The 19,278-nt window shown below is 36.8% G+C and overlaps 1 protein-coding gene across 1 annotated transcript; it reads left to right on the forward strand.

Moving 5' to 3' along the window:
* The first annotated feature begins 13,403 nt into the window (after positions 1-13,403).
* Positions 13,404-14,522, forward strand: LOC125766922 (uncharacterized). The gene has a single exon (XM_049433019.1). It carries the CDS (start codon positions 13,612-13,614, stop codon positions 14,452-14,454), a length of 843 nt encoding a protein of 280 aa, XP_049288976.1. The 5' UTR covers positions 13,404-13,611; the 3' UTR covers positions 14,455-14,522.
* Positions 14,523-19,278: the final 4,756 nt, after the last annotated feature.

Consider the following 19,278-nt stretch of genomic DNA (forward strand, 5'->3'; position numbering starts at 1 on the left):
AAAAGGTTGGGCAGCTTTCTTCTGCTACATTACAGGAAGAGTTAATATACCCAACGACCATCGAAAGGTTCTTGGCTCACTGGGACACAATCAGCAGCAGGGAGTTTTCTATGCTTTCGGTTTCAATTTTACAGTTCCTTGGGGATATTGCATTGCTCGGCATTTAACCTAGTTCAGTGTACTGATTTATGGGCACATTGGTATTTTGTCGTCCATGTCCTGCCGTCACGGCTGAACGCGGAAGAAAATACAACAACCAAGCACTAATGGCCGCTCGTTATGAAACGTCCCGTCGAGTGAGAAATTGTCAACGTCTTCTAGCGGACACTTTCCACCATGACCTAAGAAGGTAGACCGAAAAATCACACTTCAGCCCGATGTAGGGTAAGACATCCTGAGGTGCAAATGGAAGGACACCAGTACCGGTACCGGTTGGAGCTGCTTTATTTAATTAGCATCTTGCAAAATGGGAACGATTCGGAGTTGCTTCAAGGATGGCTCCAATAGTCTATCGTTTTTTTTTTTGTTTCGTTGTCTCACACCAGCTCAAACCCACGTAGAGTTCGGTGTGACGATCATCTCGAGGACAGTTTTGTATCCAGTTCACTCCATTGTTCGTCCATCGCCACCGTTTCCACCGACCAGCGTGATAAGCATGACAAATAGCTTTAATCTAATTAACCCACAAAACCACAGCTCCAAAGCGCACTGTTCCAGATTCTTAATTAAAAAATACTATCATCCTTTTTTTCCCAGCCAGCCCCTTGCCAGACATTCCAGTAACTTCAGCGAGAAGCGGAACTGGGCTGGTGATGATGATGCTGATGCCGATCCAGCTGCCGATACAAAAACCCCAAAAGTAGGACATCTCCATCGACTCGCAGTGAAATAATCAATTCCCTTTTCCTACTTGACCACCAACCGATTTCGTACCAAGCAACCGATTGCTTTCGGTACCGGCATCGGTTTACACGTCCAGCCGAACGTTCCAACAGGTCCGACAATGTAGCTATGTTCTCCATATTGCTTAATTATTTGCGGTACAATGATTAATGGCTTTCGGGAGACAACCATAAAGGAGTGTCTCAGGCCTTTCCGGAACATGTTGTAGCCGGCGGACCACAGTTTACTCGTACTTTGCCGTACGACATGAAGACATCAACAAGCGAAACCACGCGTTCCGGAGATGTATCGCCCACGGCACGACGCAGTAAGTTATTTTTGCTCATCAATCTCCTAATCTCCTGCTGGTCAAGTTCCAACCAACCCGACTGCCCCATGTATGTTATACCACGGTTCGACACAAATCCCGGCCAATCTAGCATACCGCACATCAACGATTCCTTTCACGGGTCCTTCACTGTCACATGATATGCGCATGAATTAGTGGTGAAAGTACTCCAAACTGTCGTGTCATCCATTTATTCATCGATGCCAACGATTTTCTCGTTCGTTGACGGTACTGGCTGTACTGTCCCCCCTGCAAGCCGATTGTATCTTTTTGAGTGGGTGATGTTTTTGCTCCATTGTTATACAATACCGTCGGAATAGTAATTCTGGTTGCGTTTGGCGAATTGAACTTTTTGTTTACTATCTCGTCTGTACAACGGTGTTTTTTTGGATATTTTTTTTTATTTATTTATGGTTTGCTCCTTTCAGGAAAATAGAAAAACATGTTTTTGAACATTCTAATTCATTTGCTCTCGTTGAATGTATCATCATTTTGCCGTGTACGGCACAATGGTAAGTATTCAAGTATCACTTCTATCTGAAAGCTTTTATAGCACTTGAAGTTTGATAGTATAAGTAAGCATCCACTTGACAGCTGACGCTTGGCAAGTACAGGCGTCCCCCGAGTTACGACCCCCTCGAGATACGACGATTCGCAGATACGATTATTTTGATCTTGACAGTTGACAGTTGTTATTTTGCTCAAATTGTCAGTTTTTTTTTAATTTTCACAGGCAATCGTTTAAAATCATGGTCTTCATTGAATATAAAAATTAAATTATTGGAATAAACTGATACATTCTCGATAAATTTTTTAAGGAAATATTGAATAGAGATTAGAAAGATTAATTAATATACAATTCAAAATGATTTCTAGATTATTTTTTCCTCTAGAACATTTGAATAAAGCTTTCGACTCTCTACGTATGGTTATAAACGATGTATTCTCGACTTACGACGATTTTGACTTACGCCTTGCTTTGGGCTTTTTTTCGGTCCCAAATACAGTCGTTACTCGGGGGACGCCTGTATTTATTCCAACACATCAAATAATAATAAATATAATAATAATAAATTATGTAAATACATAATTAAATTTATTTCATTAATGCGTTCTTCTCTGTGAGTACACTAAACCACCGTCTGGTCGAACCAGCAAAAACTAACAAATAAATACAATTAAAAGTATGAATGACATTATTAAAACCTTCACGCTGTGCTGGCTATACAAAAGTGCTGCTCCCACATGATAATAGCTTTAATCAAAACTCAATTTGGAATGTGTTACATCCACAAACGGTAGGGAAAAAATCTCCCCCCCCCCCCCCCCCCTACTTTACATAATTAGTAGAGAGTGAAAAAAAAAAGATAGGTAAACACAATTTGCCACCATGTATGTGCTTTAATTAAAAGTACGTAAAATGAGTTGGACACTGTGCGGACACGTGGAAGTGTGGTCGCAACGACGGTTGTAACGTTCAGCTCGCTGGAAAAGAAACACTGGTGGAAAAATAACTTTCCACGATCCGCACCAATCGGTATAGGTATAATAAGATGAAATGAAAAATCTAATTAAAAACACACTTTATTTTAAAAAGCACAACAACCCACAACCTTTAACATGAAAGAGCAATCGTGGCTGATGTGCTTGATTTGTATTGCCGTAAGGCTTTCGATGCTTTGTTTTTTTTTTTTTGGTAAATGTGTGTAGGGCAAAAGACACAGTTGGACGTTTCGTACGAGAATTGTTCGTTCACAAACTTTTCTTGCTTCTATTCGTTTCTTTTCCTCATCCCTTCCGTAATGTTGTTTCCGCCTTTCAGAATATGTTGTACCACAGATAAAAGCGATTGCATGGAAAAGATGGAACGAAAAGTGAGGGAGCGAAAAAATAGTTTCTCCCGGAAAAACGTTGTAGAGTGAAAAATGAAACCCGACAGCCCTTTCAGTTACAAGCGAAAGTTGCAGCACACAAACAGCCACCGGCTGACAACACTCGACGAAAGGCTAGTAAGGAACAGGTCGACTGCATTTAACTCAGCATAAATCAACGTCCCATTGCTGACGATGCATTCGTTTCGGTAGCGCTTTTCTTTTGTTTTTCCGTTAACTAACTCCCCTTAAAAGAAGTCGACAAAAATGTAGTGTCAGTGGTGGACGGTAATCACACTTTTTGCCGCGATGATTTATTGCTTCTCGATCGTCTGCACCCGTCTGCGGGAGGGAAAAAACCCAGTTTTTGTCCCGCTTGTGTCTACTTAGCGTGCTGCTTCTGCCCCGAATAGAGCTGCTCGAACAATGGCACTGAAAGACCACTGTGCAAGAAAAATCTTACCGAAAGGAAAGGCAAAAAAAAGCAATTGAAAATGAATAACTTGTGATACAGGAAAGGAAATCAAGGTTCACAAGAAAAATGTTGTTTGTCTAGGGGAGTAGGAGGATTAGTTGGATTTAATACATACAACATCAAACAAATGCGGGAAAAAAACTTAAGCAAACACGTGTCATTGGAAGATGGAAACAATACGATAAATAGCGGAAGTACTTGAGGGTTTTGTTTTGCTTCCTGTTTCGACTGGGAGCAGAAAAACGGTGTTGCAAATAAAACAATGTCAACCTTCAGCCTTTCCGTTAGTAGGCAGATTTCCCGACAGATAAGACATTGTCCTTGCTGGCTCGAGGGCACAGGCAGATCAAATAATGCCAATCCATCGTAAAACGGATTGCTACAGGTTTATCTTTTTTTTTTGGCTTAGGGGTGCTCTAAATTCAATACTTCCTTTCCAGGAACTGAATAAACGTCCGGTTTTCTTCGAAAAAAGGGAAACCCCACGCGGGGAAAAAAAAGGAAATGAACGGTGGAAGGACGACAAATCATCGCGAGGACTCTCTGCATGCCGCAGGTCAAACGGGATTTGATCTAAGGTCGGTTGCGTTTAGCATTTCGGTTTTCTCCAACCTTGACATTGATTTATGCGAATAAAAGAAGGTTTCAAGCATAAGAACGTACAAACAAACAAAAAATTCGTTTTTACAACATATTGCTACACCGTGTCCAAATCGTAAGTGTTTGGCTTTTGGGTCGACTTTTTCTATGTCTTGGAGGTTTTTTTTCGGTTTGCTTCCCGCACTGTACGGGATTCTGTTTATTTGTTATTTACGTTTTTGTGTCCCTTCCTTTTTTTGTTGTTGAATCTTCTAGAAAGGCCAGGTCAATGTTGTAAATATTGTACCTTAGTCGATAATGGATATCCGAATACGGCACGTGGCCAATCTGGGTCGTTTCAAAAGTTAACCGAGGTGGAAAAGAAAGGTTTCCGGTGCGTGCTTGCATTCCTTTTTTGTACATCGAGATGTCTAAATTATATTGATTGGGATGGATCGTTTGGTCTGGGTGTAGGAAACCTATCGAGGAGAGGTTTTTCAGTCGTGAATTGATGTATTGTATTTTTTGTACGTTGAATTTTTAGTTTGACTAAAAATCCTTCGACCAGAACAGCTTGTGGCTTACAATAAAAAGACAAAATCAAATGTTTGCAATTGTAATTATAATGTATTTGGTTGACGAAGTGATAAGCGCGCGCCAACGAACAACTTACTTTTGGTTCAAGTTTTTTAAAGGAATGGCTTTGTATGGTCGATAAAAATGGTTGAAATCCGAATTGAGGAAAACCTTGTTTTAGATTTTTTTTTTACATATTTTTTTCCGAAACCGCGAAGTCATATGTGGCTTATAGCTAATCAAGTACCTCAAAATTCAAGACAACTGTAAAAACCGGGAAGAAAGAAAACTTTACCAAACCACAAGAAAAGTTGTCGGAAAATTTAATGTTGGTGTAAAAGCTCCGACAGGTGGACTCCGACACTATCTGATCGGATCGATCCTTTCTTTATTTCCATTTGGACGGCAAGGCCTATCATGCAGCAGTTCCTATTAGGTAGTAAATATAAAGCAAGAGAACCTTTTACACTCTCTCCATTCAGTATTCCTAAAGCGAACGACTGTACCGGTAAATATTCTTGAAACAAAATTTTGAAAAACCTATTTTCGAAGACATTCGCGAAAAAAACACTGATGCAGTGACTAGGTTGTTTATCCGGAACCATAGTAAGTTAGTGGTCACTACATTAGTAATAACGCCGTGCAAATTGCATACCTTCAGGAGGAAGCTTTTGTAAAACTACGCAATATTAATTACAAAACCATCTTTTAAAAATGTTTAAGATTTGATCATTATTTCAATCAACCTCAAACATTGTTTATTTTTTTACGCCCCTCAATTAAACCCGTTGTCAAAATTAACTTCCACTAAATTTGTCAAATCTACATATTTTAATTGAATGCCCCCGCTCGGGTGAAAAGAAAAACAATTCCAATTTATTCCAGACACATGCGCTTCCATTCTTGCGCACATAAACCTTGCGTTTATTTCGGTGAACTGTTGCTTGAATTTTTGATGAGCAATTTACTGCTTCATTTATTCCGTGATCCTCCTTCCGGCACAGCATCGGATGTAAAATATAGCCGATTTTCAGCTTAGCTTAACCGAAACACGTACCAACATTTGTTGTTGGATGCGGAATGGAACCACTCGAGCCAAAAAAGGCCACTCTTACGAACGTCCCGTTTCGGCTAGCACTAAAATAAATAGAAAAGGTTAACCCGAACGATATATTCCGGGTCAGCATCGCCTAGTTTCTCTTCTGAAGGGGGTTGAACAGGAGCGGGCACTTGTCTAGACAGTTTCTACAATTAAATTCAAATTTTCATGCTATGTTTTTAGTTCCTTCCATGCGAAGGTAGGGGGATTCATTTTTGGGACACCACACTTTCGGCGTGAGTGTTCCTTTGTTCCGCATGTGCATCTTGCACACTGCAAGGTGCCTGCAAATAGCAGGTACTTGTTTCATATGCAGTTGACCTGCACCTTCTCATTTCGCATACAAAACACCGAAACAATCACACGTTTCTCGTCGTCTTTGTGACGGGATGTTTCCTCTCTTTTTTTCTCCTGCGTTTTGCTTGTTTCCCTCACGACTGGAGGTTTTTATTGCGGAAAAATCGCGAACACTATCACCCACACCAATGCTACTAAAGCGCAATAAAACCGGTGACGGTAACGAGACTAAGTGCTTTTTAGTCCACGGCAAATGTTTTGCACCGTACAGGGAATCTTGGTTCCCGGTACACAAACGAGGAACGAACGACTTTTAGATTGTTGTTTCTTTTTTTGTGTTTTTGAACCCGGGAACAAGATGCACGGAAAAGTTTTTGGAAAGTTAAGCTTTTTCTCCCCAAAAATTCAGACACATTTTAAGAGTGGGATAGTTTTTGCTTCGGGACGAAATCGGTGAGAAGGAACTCATCCATACCTACTACGGTTTAGGACCAATGTTAACCGTACCAGATTCATAAATGGGTTCGAGCTGTTTAGTGATGGTGCATTTTTCAGTGGAAAAATTTTACGAATAACTACCCTGAACTGGGTTTCCGTCTCTTATGCTACGAAATCTTAATACTGGTTCATAAAATCCGTTGAAGGTGAGAAGGGAAGGTGAAATAGAGGATGGAATGGAAAATCTCAACACCAAACGACCCAAAAACGTGTTTGTGGTATGATTGCATTTGTTTCTGAGCAATTTCAAACACGTTTCAGTTAGAAATATTCCAGCAAAGCTAGCTAAGTTAGGGCAAAATGGTTATAAAGGTGAAAATATTCAACGAAATTAAATTATGATTTTCATCTGTTACCGTGAGAAAACTTCTATTTCTACGTAAGCGCCATTTTTTCCTTTATATTAAGCTTGAAAACTGAGCTACGATGGTGGACTATAATTCGAAGTTCTTTCACCGTTTTGAGCAAAGCGCATGATGTTAAGCAATTTAGTCTGTCTTTTCTTTATGTTTTGTGCTCTGTATGTGATGAAGAAATGATAATTCATTGGGATAGAGAAATATATTTTACACTAGAACTCTTAAACTAGAAAAAAACATTCTAATTTACTTCAGTTATGTATCTAAACAAGTCAGCTGCAACAATAAAAAACGCTTAAAACTCTAGTAATATGCAATGCAGGATGTTAATATGCAGGATGTGCCACCGAAGTTTTTTTTTTGCGGGATATGTAACCGACCTGAAAACCAGGATGCAGAACGCCATGTTTGTTTCTTTTTTAGGAACGTTATTTTAATGCAAATTGGTTTAAATAAGTTTCTTTTCACTCAAATAATGCTTTAAATTAAAAAAAGAATAAAAAATCAGAAAAAAATTCAAAAAAATTTTCCTCTCGAAAATTTCATAAGGCTTACCCCTTACGTTTTTTTTGGGAAATTTTGCAAAAAAAATTAAATTGATTTATTTTAATGTCAATTGGTTGCAATGTGTTTCTTTTCACTCAAGTAATGCTTTAAATAAAAAAAAGAGTGAAAAATAATAAAAAAATCAAAAAATCAAAAAAATGAAAATTTACTAAGGCTCATTTTTGCACCAATTTTGGCGTATAACTCAGTCGGTATCCAACGGATCTCCAATCTTTAACCTGTGGTCGATAGATGGCACCAATGGCTACATTTTCTTCTTGGACGGCTATGCCCTCAGATGTCTGTGTGGGAAGTTATTCGAGGATCCAAGTTCCATACCCTGTTTGAGAAAATGTAAAAATTTCCTCATTTTTGAGCAATTTAGCAAAATTTATAAATGTGATATATGTTATTGCGAATTTGTTGCAATGTGTTTCTTTTCACTCTAATAATGCTTTAAATTAAAAAAAAAATAAAAAATCAGAAAAAAATTTCAAAAAAATTTTCCACTCGAAAATTTCATAAGGCTTACCCGTTACGTTTTTTTTGGGAAATTTTGCAAAAAAAATTAAATTGATTTATTTTAATGCCAATTGGTTGCAATGTGTTTCTTTTCACTCAAGTAATGCTTTAAATAAAAAAAAGAGTGAAAAATAATAAAAAAATCAAAAAATCAAAAAAAAGAAAATTTACTAAGGCTCATTTTTGCACCAATTTTGGCGTATAACTCGGTCGGTATCCAACGGATCTCCAATCTTTAACCTGTGGTCGATAGATGGCACCAATGGCTACATTTTCTTTTTGGACGGCCATGCCCTCAGATGTCTGTGCCAGAAGTTATTCGAGAAACCAAGTTCCTTACCCTGTTTGAGAAAATGTAAAAATTTCCTCATTTTTGAGCAATTTAGCAAAATTTATAAATGTGATATATTTTATTGCGAATTTGTTGCAATGTGTTTCTTTTCACTCTAATAATGCTTTAAATTAAAAAAAGAATAAAAAATCAGAAAAAAATTTCAAAAAAATTTTCCACTCGAAAATTTCATAAGGCTTACCCCTTACGTTTTTTTTGGGAAATTTTGCAAAAAAAATTAAATTGATTTATTTTAATGCCAATTGGTTGCAATGTGTTTCTTTTCACTCAAGTAATGCTTTAAATAAAAAAAAGAGTGAAAAATAATAAAAAAATCAAAAAATCAAAAAAAAGAAAATTTACTAAGGCTCATTTTTGCACCAATTTTGGCGTATAACTCGGTCGGTATCCAACGGATCTCCAATCTTTAACCTGTGGTCGATAGATGGCACCAATGGCTACATTTTCTTCTTGGACGGCCATGCCCTCAGATGTCTGTGCCAGAAGTTATTCGAGGAACCAAGTTCCTTACCCTGTTTGAGAAAATGTAAAAATTTCCTCATTTTTGAGCAATTTAGCAAAATTTATAAATGTGATATATTTTATTGCGAATTTGTTGCAATGTGTTTCTTTTCACTCTAATAATGCTTTAAATTAAAAAAAGAATAAAAAATCAGAAAAAAATTTCAAAAAAATTTTCCACTCGAAAATTTCATAAGGCTTACCCCTTACGTTTTTTTTGGGAAATTTTGCAAAAAAAATTAAATTGATTTATTTTAATGCCAATTGGTTGCAATGTGTTTCTTTTCACTCAAGTAATGCTTTAAATAAAAAAAAAGAGTGAAAAATAATAAAAAAATCAAAAAATCAAAAAAAAGAAAATTTACTAAGGCTCATTTTTGCACCAATTTTGGCGTATAACTCGGTCGGTATCCAACGGATCTCCAATCTTTAACCTGTGGTCGATAGATGGCACCAATGGCTACATTTTCTTCTTGGACGGCCATGCCCTCAGATGTCTGTGCCAGAAGTTATTCGAGAAACCAAGTTCCATACCCTGTTTGAGAAAATGTAAAAATTTCCTCATTTTTGAGCAATTTAGCAAAATTTATAAATGTGATATATGTTATTGCGAATTTGTTGCAATGTGTTTCTTTTCACTCTAATAATGCTTTAAATTAAAAAAAAATAAAAAATCAGAAAAAAATTTCAAAAAAATTTTCCACTCGAAAATTTCATAAGGCTTACCCCTTACGTTTTTTTTGGGAAATTTTGCAAAAAAATTAAATTGATTTATTTTAATGCCAATTGGTTGCAATGTGTTTCTTTTCACTCAAGTAATGCTTTAAATAAAAAAAAGAGTGAAAAATAATAAAAAAATCAAAAAATAAAAAAAAAGAAAATTTACTAAGGCTCATTTTTGCACCAATTTTGGCGTATAACTCGGTCGGTATCCAACGGATCTCCAATCTTTAACCTGTGGTCGATAGATGGCACCAATGGCTACATTTTCTTCTTGGACGGCCATGCCCTCAGATGTCTGTGCCAGAAGTTATTCGAGGAACCAAGTTCCTTACCCTGTTTGAGAAAATGTAAAAATTTCCTCATTTTTGAGCAATTTAGCAAAATTTATAAATGTGATATATTTTATTGCGAATTTGTTGCAATGTGTTTCTTTTCACTCTAATAATGCTTTAAATTAAAAAAAGAATAAAAAATCAGAAAAAAATTTCAAAAAAAAATTCCACTCGAAAATTTCATAAGGCTTACCCCTTACGTTTTTTTTGGGAAATTTTGCAAAAAAAATTAAATTGATTTATTTTAATGCCAATTGGTTGCAATGTGTTTCTTTTCACTCAAGTAATGCTTTAAATAAAAAAAAGAGTGAAAAATAATAAAAAAATCAAAAAATCAAAAAAAAGAAAATTTACTAAGGCTCATTTTTGCACCAATTTTGGCGTATAACTCGGTCGGTATCCAACGGATCTCCAATCTTTAACCTGTGGTCGATAGATGGCACCAATGGCTACATTTTCTTCTTGGACGGCCATGCCCTCAGATGTCTGTGCCAGAAGTTATTCGAGAAACCAAGTTCCTTACCCTGTTTGAGAAAATGTAAAAATTTCCTCATTTTTGAGCAATTTAGCAAAATTTATAAATGTGATATATTTTATTGCGAATTTGTTGCAATGTGTTTCTTTTCACTCTAATAATGCTTTAAATTAAAAAAAGAATAAAAAATCAGAAAAAAATTTCAAAAAAATTTTCCACTCGAAAATTTCATAAGGCTTACCCCTTACGTTTTTTTTGGGAAATTTTGCAAAAAAAATTAAATTGATTTATTTTAATGCCAATTGGTTGCAATGTGTTTCTTTTCACTCAAGTAATGCTTTAAATAAAAAAAAAGAGTGAAAAATAATAAAAAAATCAAAAAATCAAAAAAAAGAAAATTTACTAAGGCTCATTTTTGCACCAATTTTGGCGTATAACTCGGTCGGTATCCAACGGATCTCCAATCTTTAACCTGTGGTCGATAGATGGCACCAATGGCTACATTTTCTTCTTGGACGGCCATGCCCTCAGATGTCTGTGCCAGAAGTTATTCGAGAAACCAAGTTCCATACCCTGTTTGAGAAAATGTAAAAATTTCCTCATTTTTGAGCAATTTAGCAAAATTTATAAATGTGATATATGTTATTGCGAATTTGTTGCAATGTGTTTCTTTTCACTCTAATAATGCTTTAAATTAAAAAAAAATAAAAAATCAGAAAAAAATTTCAAAAAAATTTTCCACTCGAAAATTTCATAAGGCTTACCCCTTACGTTTTTTTTGGGAAATTTTGCAAAAAAAATTAAATTGATTTATTTTAATGCCAATTGGTTGCAATGTGTTTCTTTTCACTCAAGTAATGCTTTAAATAAAAAAAAGAGTGAAAAATAATAAAAAAATCAAAAAATAAAAAAAAAGAAAATTTACTAAGGCTCATTTTTGCACCAATTTTGGCGTATAACTCGGTCGGTATCCAACGGATCTCCAATCTTTAACCTGTGGTCGATAGATGGCACCAATGGCTACATTTTCTTCTTGGACGGCCATGCCCTCAGATGTCTGTGCCAGAAGTTATTCGAGGAACCAAGTTCCTTACCCTGTTTGAGAAAATGTAAAAATTTCCTCATTTTTGAGCAATTTAGCAAAATTTATAAATGTGATATATTTTATTGCGAATTTGTTGCAATGTGTTTCTTTTCACTCTAATAATGCTTTAAATTAAAAAAAGAATAAAAAATCAGAAAAAAATTTCAAAAAAAAATTCCACTCGAAAATTTCATAAGGCTTACCCCTTACGTTTTTTTTGGGAAATTTTGCAAAAAAAATTAAATTGATTTATTTTAATGCCAATTGGTTGCAATGTGTTTCTTTTCACTCAAGTAATGCTTTAAATAAAAAAAAGAGTGAAAAATAATAAAAAAATCAAAAAATCAAAAAAAAGAAAATTTACTAAGGCTCATTTTTGCACCAATTTTGGCGTATAACTCGGTCGGTATCCAACGGATCTCCAATCTTTAACCTGTGGTCGATAGATGGCACCAATGGCTACATTTTCTTCTTGGACGGCCATGCCCTCAGATGTCTGTGCCAGAAGTTATTCGAGAAACCAAGTTCCTTACCCTGTTTGAGAAAATGTAAAAATTTCCTCATTTTTGAGCAATTTAGCAAAATTTATAAATGTGATATATTTTATTGCGAATTTGTTGCAATGTGTTTCTTTTCACTCTAATAATGCTTTAAATTAAAAAAAGAATAAAAAATCAGAAAAAAAAATTAAAAAAATTTAACTCGAAAATTTCATAAGGCTTACCCCTTACGTTTTTTTTGGGAAATTTTGCAAAAAAAATTAAATTGATTTATTTTAATGCCAATTGGTTGCAATGTGTTTCTTTTCACTCAAGTAATGCTTTTAATAAAAAAAAAATAAAAAATTATAAAAAAAAATTGAAAATTTTATAAGGTCCCAACCCTCCTAGTCCTCTTATACGTTTATGCCGGGTTTTTTGTGACTCCGAAATGAGTCGTTAAACGAGCTGACTCCTAATAACGACTCATTCACTCTGAGTTGACTCACTAAAAAGAGTTGAGTCTCATCTCTAGTTTCAACTCATTTTTTTTTCAACTCATTCGCACATTTTCGTTTCAACTCACATATTTACTCTTTTTGCAACTCGACTGATCACGGCTATGCTTACACTCAGTGAGTGAGTAAGTGAAAAAAGAGTCGCTAAAACTCCTCGTGGTGAGTGAACTCGTTCAATACAACGTTTCAACTCACTATCTCACTCTTACTCACTTTGCACATCTCTACAACGTACTCGACAGGAACTCCTTAAGAGCACATAAAATGATAAACAAGTAATGCTTATTTATAAGCCACACCACGATGCAATGGTCCACAACTGCCTGATACCGAAAATTATAGTGCATTCGATCTGTTGACTCGTTAAGCAGATTTGAATATCCTTCTGTTCTTTTTGTGGACATAGCAAGAGATGTTGATAAGTAGAATAAAAGCCATGCTCCAATAAATTATATGACGTGATATTGCTGTCATTCAACCAGAAAGTGTTAATTTTAAATTTTAAAAATTATCCGGGTACCTTATATCCGGCTGTCCCATTATCCGTGCAGCTCGGAAATGACAGTTCCAAAGGCGAATTGACATATTAACTGCCAACTGGTGATGGCAAGAAATAAAAGCCTCAATTGAAAATGATAAACTTGGCTCAAGTTCGACCAAATCGGACAGATTTATTTTGCAAAGTGCAACTGAGTGCAGAAAATTAACATCTTGCTTTAGAAAAAAAATTCACTAAACATTAATCTTTATCAATAAAAGAGTTATGCCTATTATCCGTGATATTCGCTTATCCGGGAGGGGCCAAGTCCCGATGAGCACGGATTATCGGCTTTCCACTGTATATAACATAATTAATTAGTTTTAAGTTACTAAAGAAAAATTACCAATGACCTCTATATGGTACACCCTGTACTAGTAAGAGAAATTAATTTAAATAGTAAAGAAATGTTAGTACTGTAGTGTATGTGTGATAATAGTTCATCGTTATTGGTAAGTATGTGTGAAATGTCATTAATAACAGATGCGTATGTGTACGTGAAACATGAATGTGGCGCAAGAGTACAGGTGCAGTACCGCTAAGTTACTCAGTATAGATGTCTCGATCAGGCGGCGAGGATAACGTCACTCCAACGCTAGTAAGGTGCTTCAAGGTGGAAAACACAATGTACACGATCGGAAACATCGATCCGTACGTGATGGGAGAGTGCTTTACGGAATACGCAAGTCGTATCGAAATGTTCTTCAAAGCGAACGATATACCGGAGGAGAAGAAAGTACCAATCTTGGTAACAATGGCCGGTGCGTCACTCTATTCCGTGGCAGTAACAGTGTGTGCACCGGATGATCCAGGTAACAAAACGTACGCCGAGTTAATCAAGGTGCTAAAAGATTACTTTTCGCCGGTGGTGAACGTCGTGTCGGAGCGCTACCAGTTTCGCAAGCTGAAACAATCGTCCGAACAGTCCATCAACGATTACCTAATCAGTCTTAAGGTGCAAGCCCAATCGTGCGACTATGGGCAATTTTTAACCGATGCGTTAAGGGATCAGTTTCTGGCGGGAGTTACCGATCATGAGCTACGGATGCGCATGTTACGCGAGCCAAAGCTAACGCTAGCGGAAGCTTGTGAAATTGCTCGTGCCTGGGAAGCGTCAAAGCTACAAAGCGATGTGAAGGAAGAGATCGATCTATGTACGGTTGTGAACGATCGTGGATCATCGGTAGAACAACCGATTCACGCGCGGAAGGTACAACAGTATGCGTGGAATAGGCGGCGCATGATAAATCGAAACTGTCAACGCTGTGGTTGTGTGCACAATCGGTTTGCCTGTCCGGCGAAAGCATGGAAGTGTTGTATGTGTGGAAAACAGGGACACGCTTCGAAAATGTGTCGCACAAAGAAAAAGTTATACATGCAAAATCTAAAACTCAACTAGGATACAATCCACAACTGGTAAAGCAAGAAATTAGTGTTTGGAATAGAATTAAGAGCTTGTGTTAGTGTTTAAAGATGTAGAAGTGAGAAAAAAGGAACAATTCCTTTTGAACAGAATTGAAATAGTACGCGTATAAGTTTCAGTTAAAGCATTTATTATTATACCGAACAGAATGATCGTTGACACCACTACTAAGAACAAAATAGATTTGACATTTTCTTTACACTCGAATAGGTATGTCTCAAGTACATAATACAGCGATAAACCATTCCACTAGCAGTAAATACGGTTCACTTTCTATTAAATTGTCGCTTTTCATCATAGTTCAAAAAGCTCGCGAACTTTCTAACACTCCATGTCTTTCAAAGTTACCCCCCTGTACGTCACGAAACTATCGGTCAATAAATTCGTTTTCTTCCCAACTATACGAGATCGTAGCTAGCACGCCAAACACTTGGCGAACTAATTCGGAATCGATTTTCCAATCACCTTTCTCGCGCCCGTTCCTCTCCCCCGCGGGGGGAGGAACCACTTGCCGTGGAAAATAAGGAAATAAGTCACCCGATCCCGTTCAGCAAAAAGCGGGCAAAGATCAAAGCAGACACGTTCCCACGATGGTCCCGTTTTTTTTTTCCTTGTGCTACCGTACACAAAAGAAGCGTTCAAGACAGGCATCGATTTCCTTGCGTCACTCATTGCTATCATGTGGCTTCTTGCGTACGTTCAGCGCGGGATTGAAAATTCCGCAGAAATTCTATATCGATATAACTGACGTTCCATTCCTACTGCTTCCTGGTATGTTTGAGAGTTTGCAAATATACTTTTTTTATTTCTTTATTTACAAATCAACATCGGTATAGTATATTCAACCAGTGTACTACGCGCCATATTTATGCAATCCAACCGACCGTGAAGCAGTCAAGGACATGCCGTAAATTTGTTCCGAGAATCACCAAATTGCAATATTATTTATACACCCGGCCAAATCATCAATTCGGGGAAGCTTACTTCTTCACAGACATATTGTTTCACTGTCGCGCACAAACTCATAACTGCTTCGCAATAATGTTAAACATTTGCTCGTTATTTCGTTTTGGTTTAGCGAAAAAAGTGAACTGTCCACTGTTGAAGATATTTTCAAGGCTATTGGTAGGCTTGTTAGTAACTTTGCACAGCTTTCATGTTTTGAATATTTTTGTACTTCAAACTTTTATATTTAAAGTAATATTCATTTTCTTTAACAACCAAAAAGAACCAACTTTCTTTACAACTTATACCATTTGACATAATTTGTATATCTTTCGGTTTCGCCACAAAAAAGTGGATAATATTCTCTTTTTATCAGCTTTATTCCGGCAAAATTCTTCATCTCTTCATTGCCATATCGAGGAATACATGTACGCCGAAATTTGATTTCGATTTTGCCAACGATAATGGTCTTATGCTCGCATGAGAAACCGTTTCACCGTTGCTGTCGACGTAAAATTTTGACGATGTATTAAATTTGCCTACGATACCGTACCGGCGAATCAGATTATGGACAGCCAAGCCAAACGTAAACCATAAACCATGATCTGTTGCAAAAGCATGAAAGGAAAAAACACTCGAGTGGAGGGAAAAGAGAAGAAAGGGCACAAAATATGGTATCCAAAATACATTCAGGATTCAATTTGGGAAACAAAAAAATCATCACAAAACAACACTAAATCGAACCACGGAAAAAAACATTTCGTTGATGCTCTTGGAACATGAATTGGCCAGCAAAAATTCATCCTCCGCTTTATTTCCTAGAGTTACCATAGGAAATATGAAACAAAATCACTCAGGCAAAAGAGACGTTTGGTGATGTAAAATAAAGTTCGATCCCGAGGCTAATTATTGATGCTTTGGTGTACGGCAACAGTGGATACGATGACCTCGACGCTATTTCGTTCCCGGTCTAGAAATGCTCCCCCCGACCGAAAGAGCACTCACTGGGTTGGAAAATGTGTCAAGCTGTTGAATGTTTTGCCTTGTTTGATGCAACACAGCACCTTATACCCGGACCCATTTTGAAAGATGGGAAGAACTAATTGGTGCGATGAAACGAGCGATACAATTTCTACTGGAAAAACCACATGGGAGTTTTCCCACTGTACAAGAAGGAGACAATTTGATATGTCAGTCCCGGTCATTGCCATCATATCTTCTACCACCAGCTAATCAACAGGGAATAGTAGAAGTACGCTCCATTACTGACTTATTATTTGTTGACTTCATTTACTGCAAAGAAGTGGAAAAAAATTACACCAATTTGTTTTCTTTTCTACTTTAACACCTTTAAGAAAAGCGCCAAACGATGATCCGCATGATTAATTGCTGTCGAGACTAATTTGTCAATAAATTTATCATTTCATTTGCCCCTCGTGTTATCTTATTGTTTCCATTTTTTGCACATTATTAGTTTTTTTTACAGAAATTGTTTTTTTTTCTCCCAGACATACTAACCTTGTGGTGATGGATGACTATCCTTATTGGTGCTTAGTACACTCGAGATATTCTTCAGCAACACATCCGTAGAGTGTGCCTAAAAAACATGAAGCTCACCGTTTTAGAACACAAAGTTCAAAAACTTTCCCGTGGTATGCTCATTTTTCTGCTCGACTTAGTTGTAAAGTTTATGTTTAGCGATCTAAACACTCTTTCACCCCTATTCTGGTGGACAACCGTCTCCTCCCATTCGCTTTCGCCACCTTTTTGGCTGGCTTAGCATTTTCCTTCCAATTCTTGGCCCGTTGTTTCGAAGCAAAAGTTAAGCAGAGTACGATGCGTCTTAACCTTCGTCTAACTTCAAGCGATTCGTGGAACTTGTCTCTATTCGGTGAGGATAATTAAATAAAATTGTATTCTTGTTTTTTTTCTCCTTATCTTACCATATTCGTACGTTACCGAGTGGTGAAAAGTTTCCCCTTAGCATGTTGCCCCACGGTTTTTCCGGCTTGCAGAGCCACTGTTGCATCCTTTGTGTTGTGTGAATTTTTGTGTGTCACTAGAGGGAAAAGTGGAAAGCGCAGGAAGCGCATAGAAAGTTTTCATAGCAATTAAGTACGATGTCATCCCGTTGTTGTCCCGTCCCATTCAACCCATCCCCACGGGCAAGTAGTGTCTACATGTGTATTTGTGTTTAGATTTGCGCAAATGTCGATGTTGTCTCTTTGTTTCCTGAGGCTAATCGACGGGCATCTTTTAGTGTGTTCCACTTCCCTTCCATCTGTTCACAAGCGTCTTGGACGGTTCATCTGTATGTGCCGCACCGTTTGGTTTTGACAGGGGCGATCATATTTTGCTGTGTAGCTGTTTACCTTGACAAGGACAATGGAGAAATACTCTTCAACCGATGAAACACGACCACTCCTGACAAATTGTATTACTATAACCCACGCAAGAGAAGCTTTCGAATAAGTAGTTTAGTGCATAAGTGTATAACTCCCGCTGGAAGAGTTGCTGATAGATTGTTTTAAACGAACTGCTGAATGTATGCAATATGTTGTTTTTAAACTTTTGAGTGTGTGTGGACTATTCACTAAACATTTCTTTATTGATCTTTTCAATACTCTATTATAACTAACTTCATTGAATAATCTATGTAGAGATCCATCATAAGACTCAGTCCAATCACCTGGTAAATCGTCGCTCCTTTCTGTTCGTTTTTGCCTATTCAGCAAACTTTTACAGTATTGAATCCAACGTCCACCATTGTTGCTATACAAGTTTCTATTCCTTCTTACTTAATCTTTCTTGTTTTGTTTTCCCTTTTTTATATATTTTTTTTCCTTTCCTTTTCTCTCGATCTCCTTTTTAAGTACTCACCTAACTTCAAAAAGTAATACAAATTATTATTACACATCGATTGCATACTTAAAGGCGCCTGTATGCTAAAATGTTTATCTATCTTTCAACTAATGTCCTTAAGAAACGAAAATAAGTACGCGTTTTAGAAGCTATTTTTAGGTTAAGGTATTTAATAACTGATTAATAATTTTATTTTTATCATCGGAATAAGATAAGGTTAACATTTACATCATCCCAAACGATCAACCTTTGGCTTTTTGGGAAAGCAAAAAATCTACCTCGGATATCAGCTCGATTACAGATAAAACAAATTCATCGACAACTTTTCCTAAGCCTCTCAAGTGTGCACGTTCTTGGAAAAGAAGTTTCGTATGTATCGTATCGCCTACAAATCGAGCTTCACGTATTCGTAACGGTTTTCCATTTATGCTTTTTGTACACGTTTTTCACTTGCGTATTATTTCGGCCGTAGGCAAGAGCCACAACATCGCTATTAATAGTAACTCTTTTGCCCCATTAGCTATCGCCAAACAAGTCAATCAGTTTGCCAGAAGCAAAAAAAAAGTTTCCTCACTCCGGAAGGAACCTTCTCATTTTGCACCTACGCCACAATTCTTCCCTCGCTCATCTGCAAACGCATGGTCCTTAGAATAATATTTACCAGCCAATCCATCGATTGGTTTCAATCAAATAAACAAACAAGTGCTACACCCTCCCCCCCCAGGGACTCCACAATGAACCCTTCCGTGTGGAAATGAAACACAAACAAAATTGTGGTAAATATTATTCCGATATATTAGGCAGATAATTACGATTATTGATTTAATATAACAGATATACCAGAATAAAGTAATCTAACTGTCAAAGTATTATACTACCGCTTAGTGTATAACAAACTAAAATACCGATGAAATTTGACATTTGCACAATTTAACTATTTCTTTTCAATATGTTAATACCAACTTATAGCTTTAATTATTTAACATTTTGTTT

The sequence above is a fragment of the Anopheles funestus genome, chromosome 3RL, assembly GCF_943734845.2.
Source record: "Anopheles funestus chromosome 3RL, idAnoFuneDA-416_04, whole genome shotgun sequence".
Taxonomy (NCBI): domain Eukaryota; kingdom Metazoa; phylum Arthropoda; class Insecta; order Diptera; family Culicidae; genus Anopheles; species Anopheles funestus.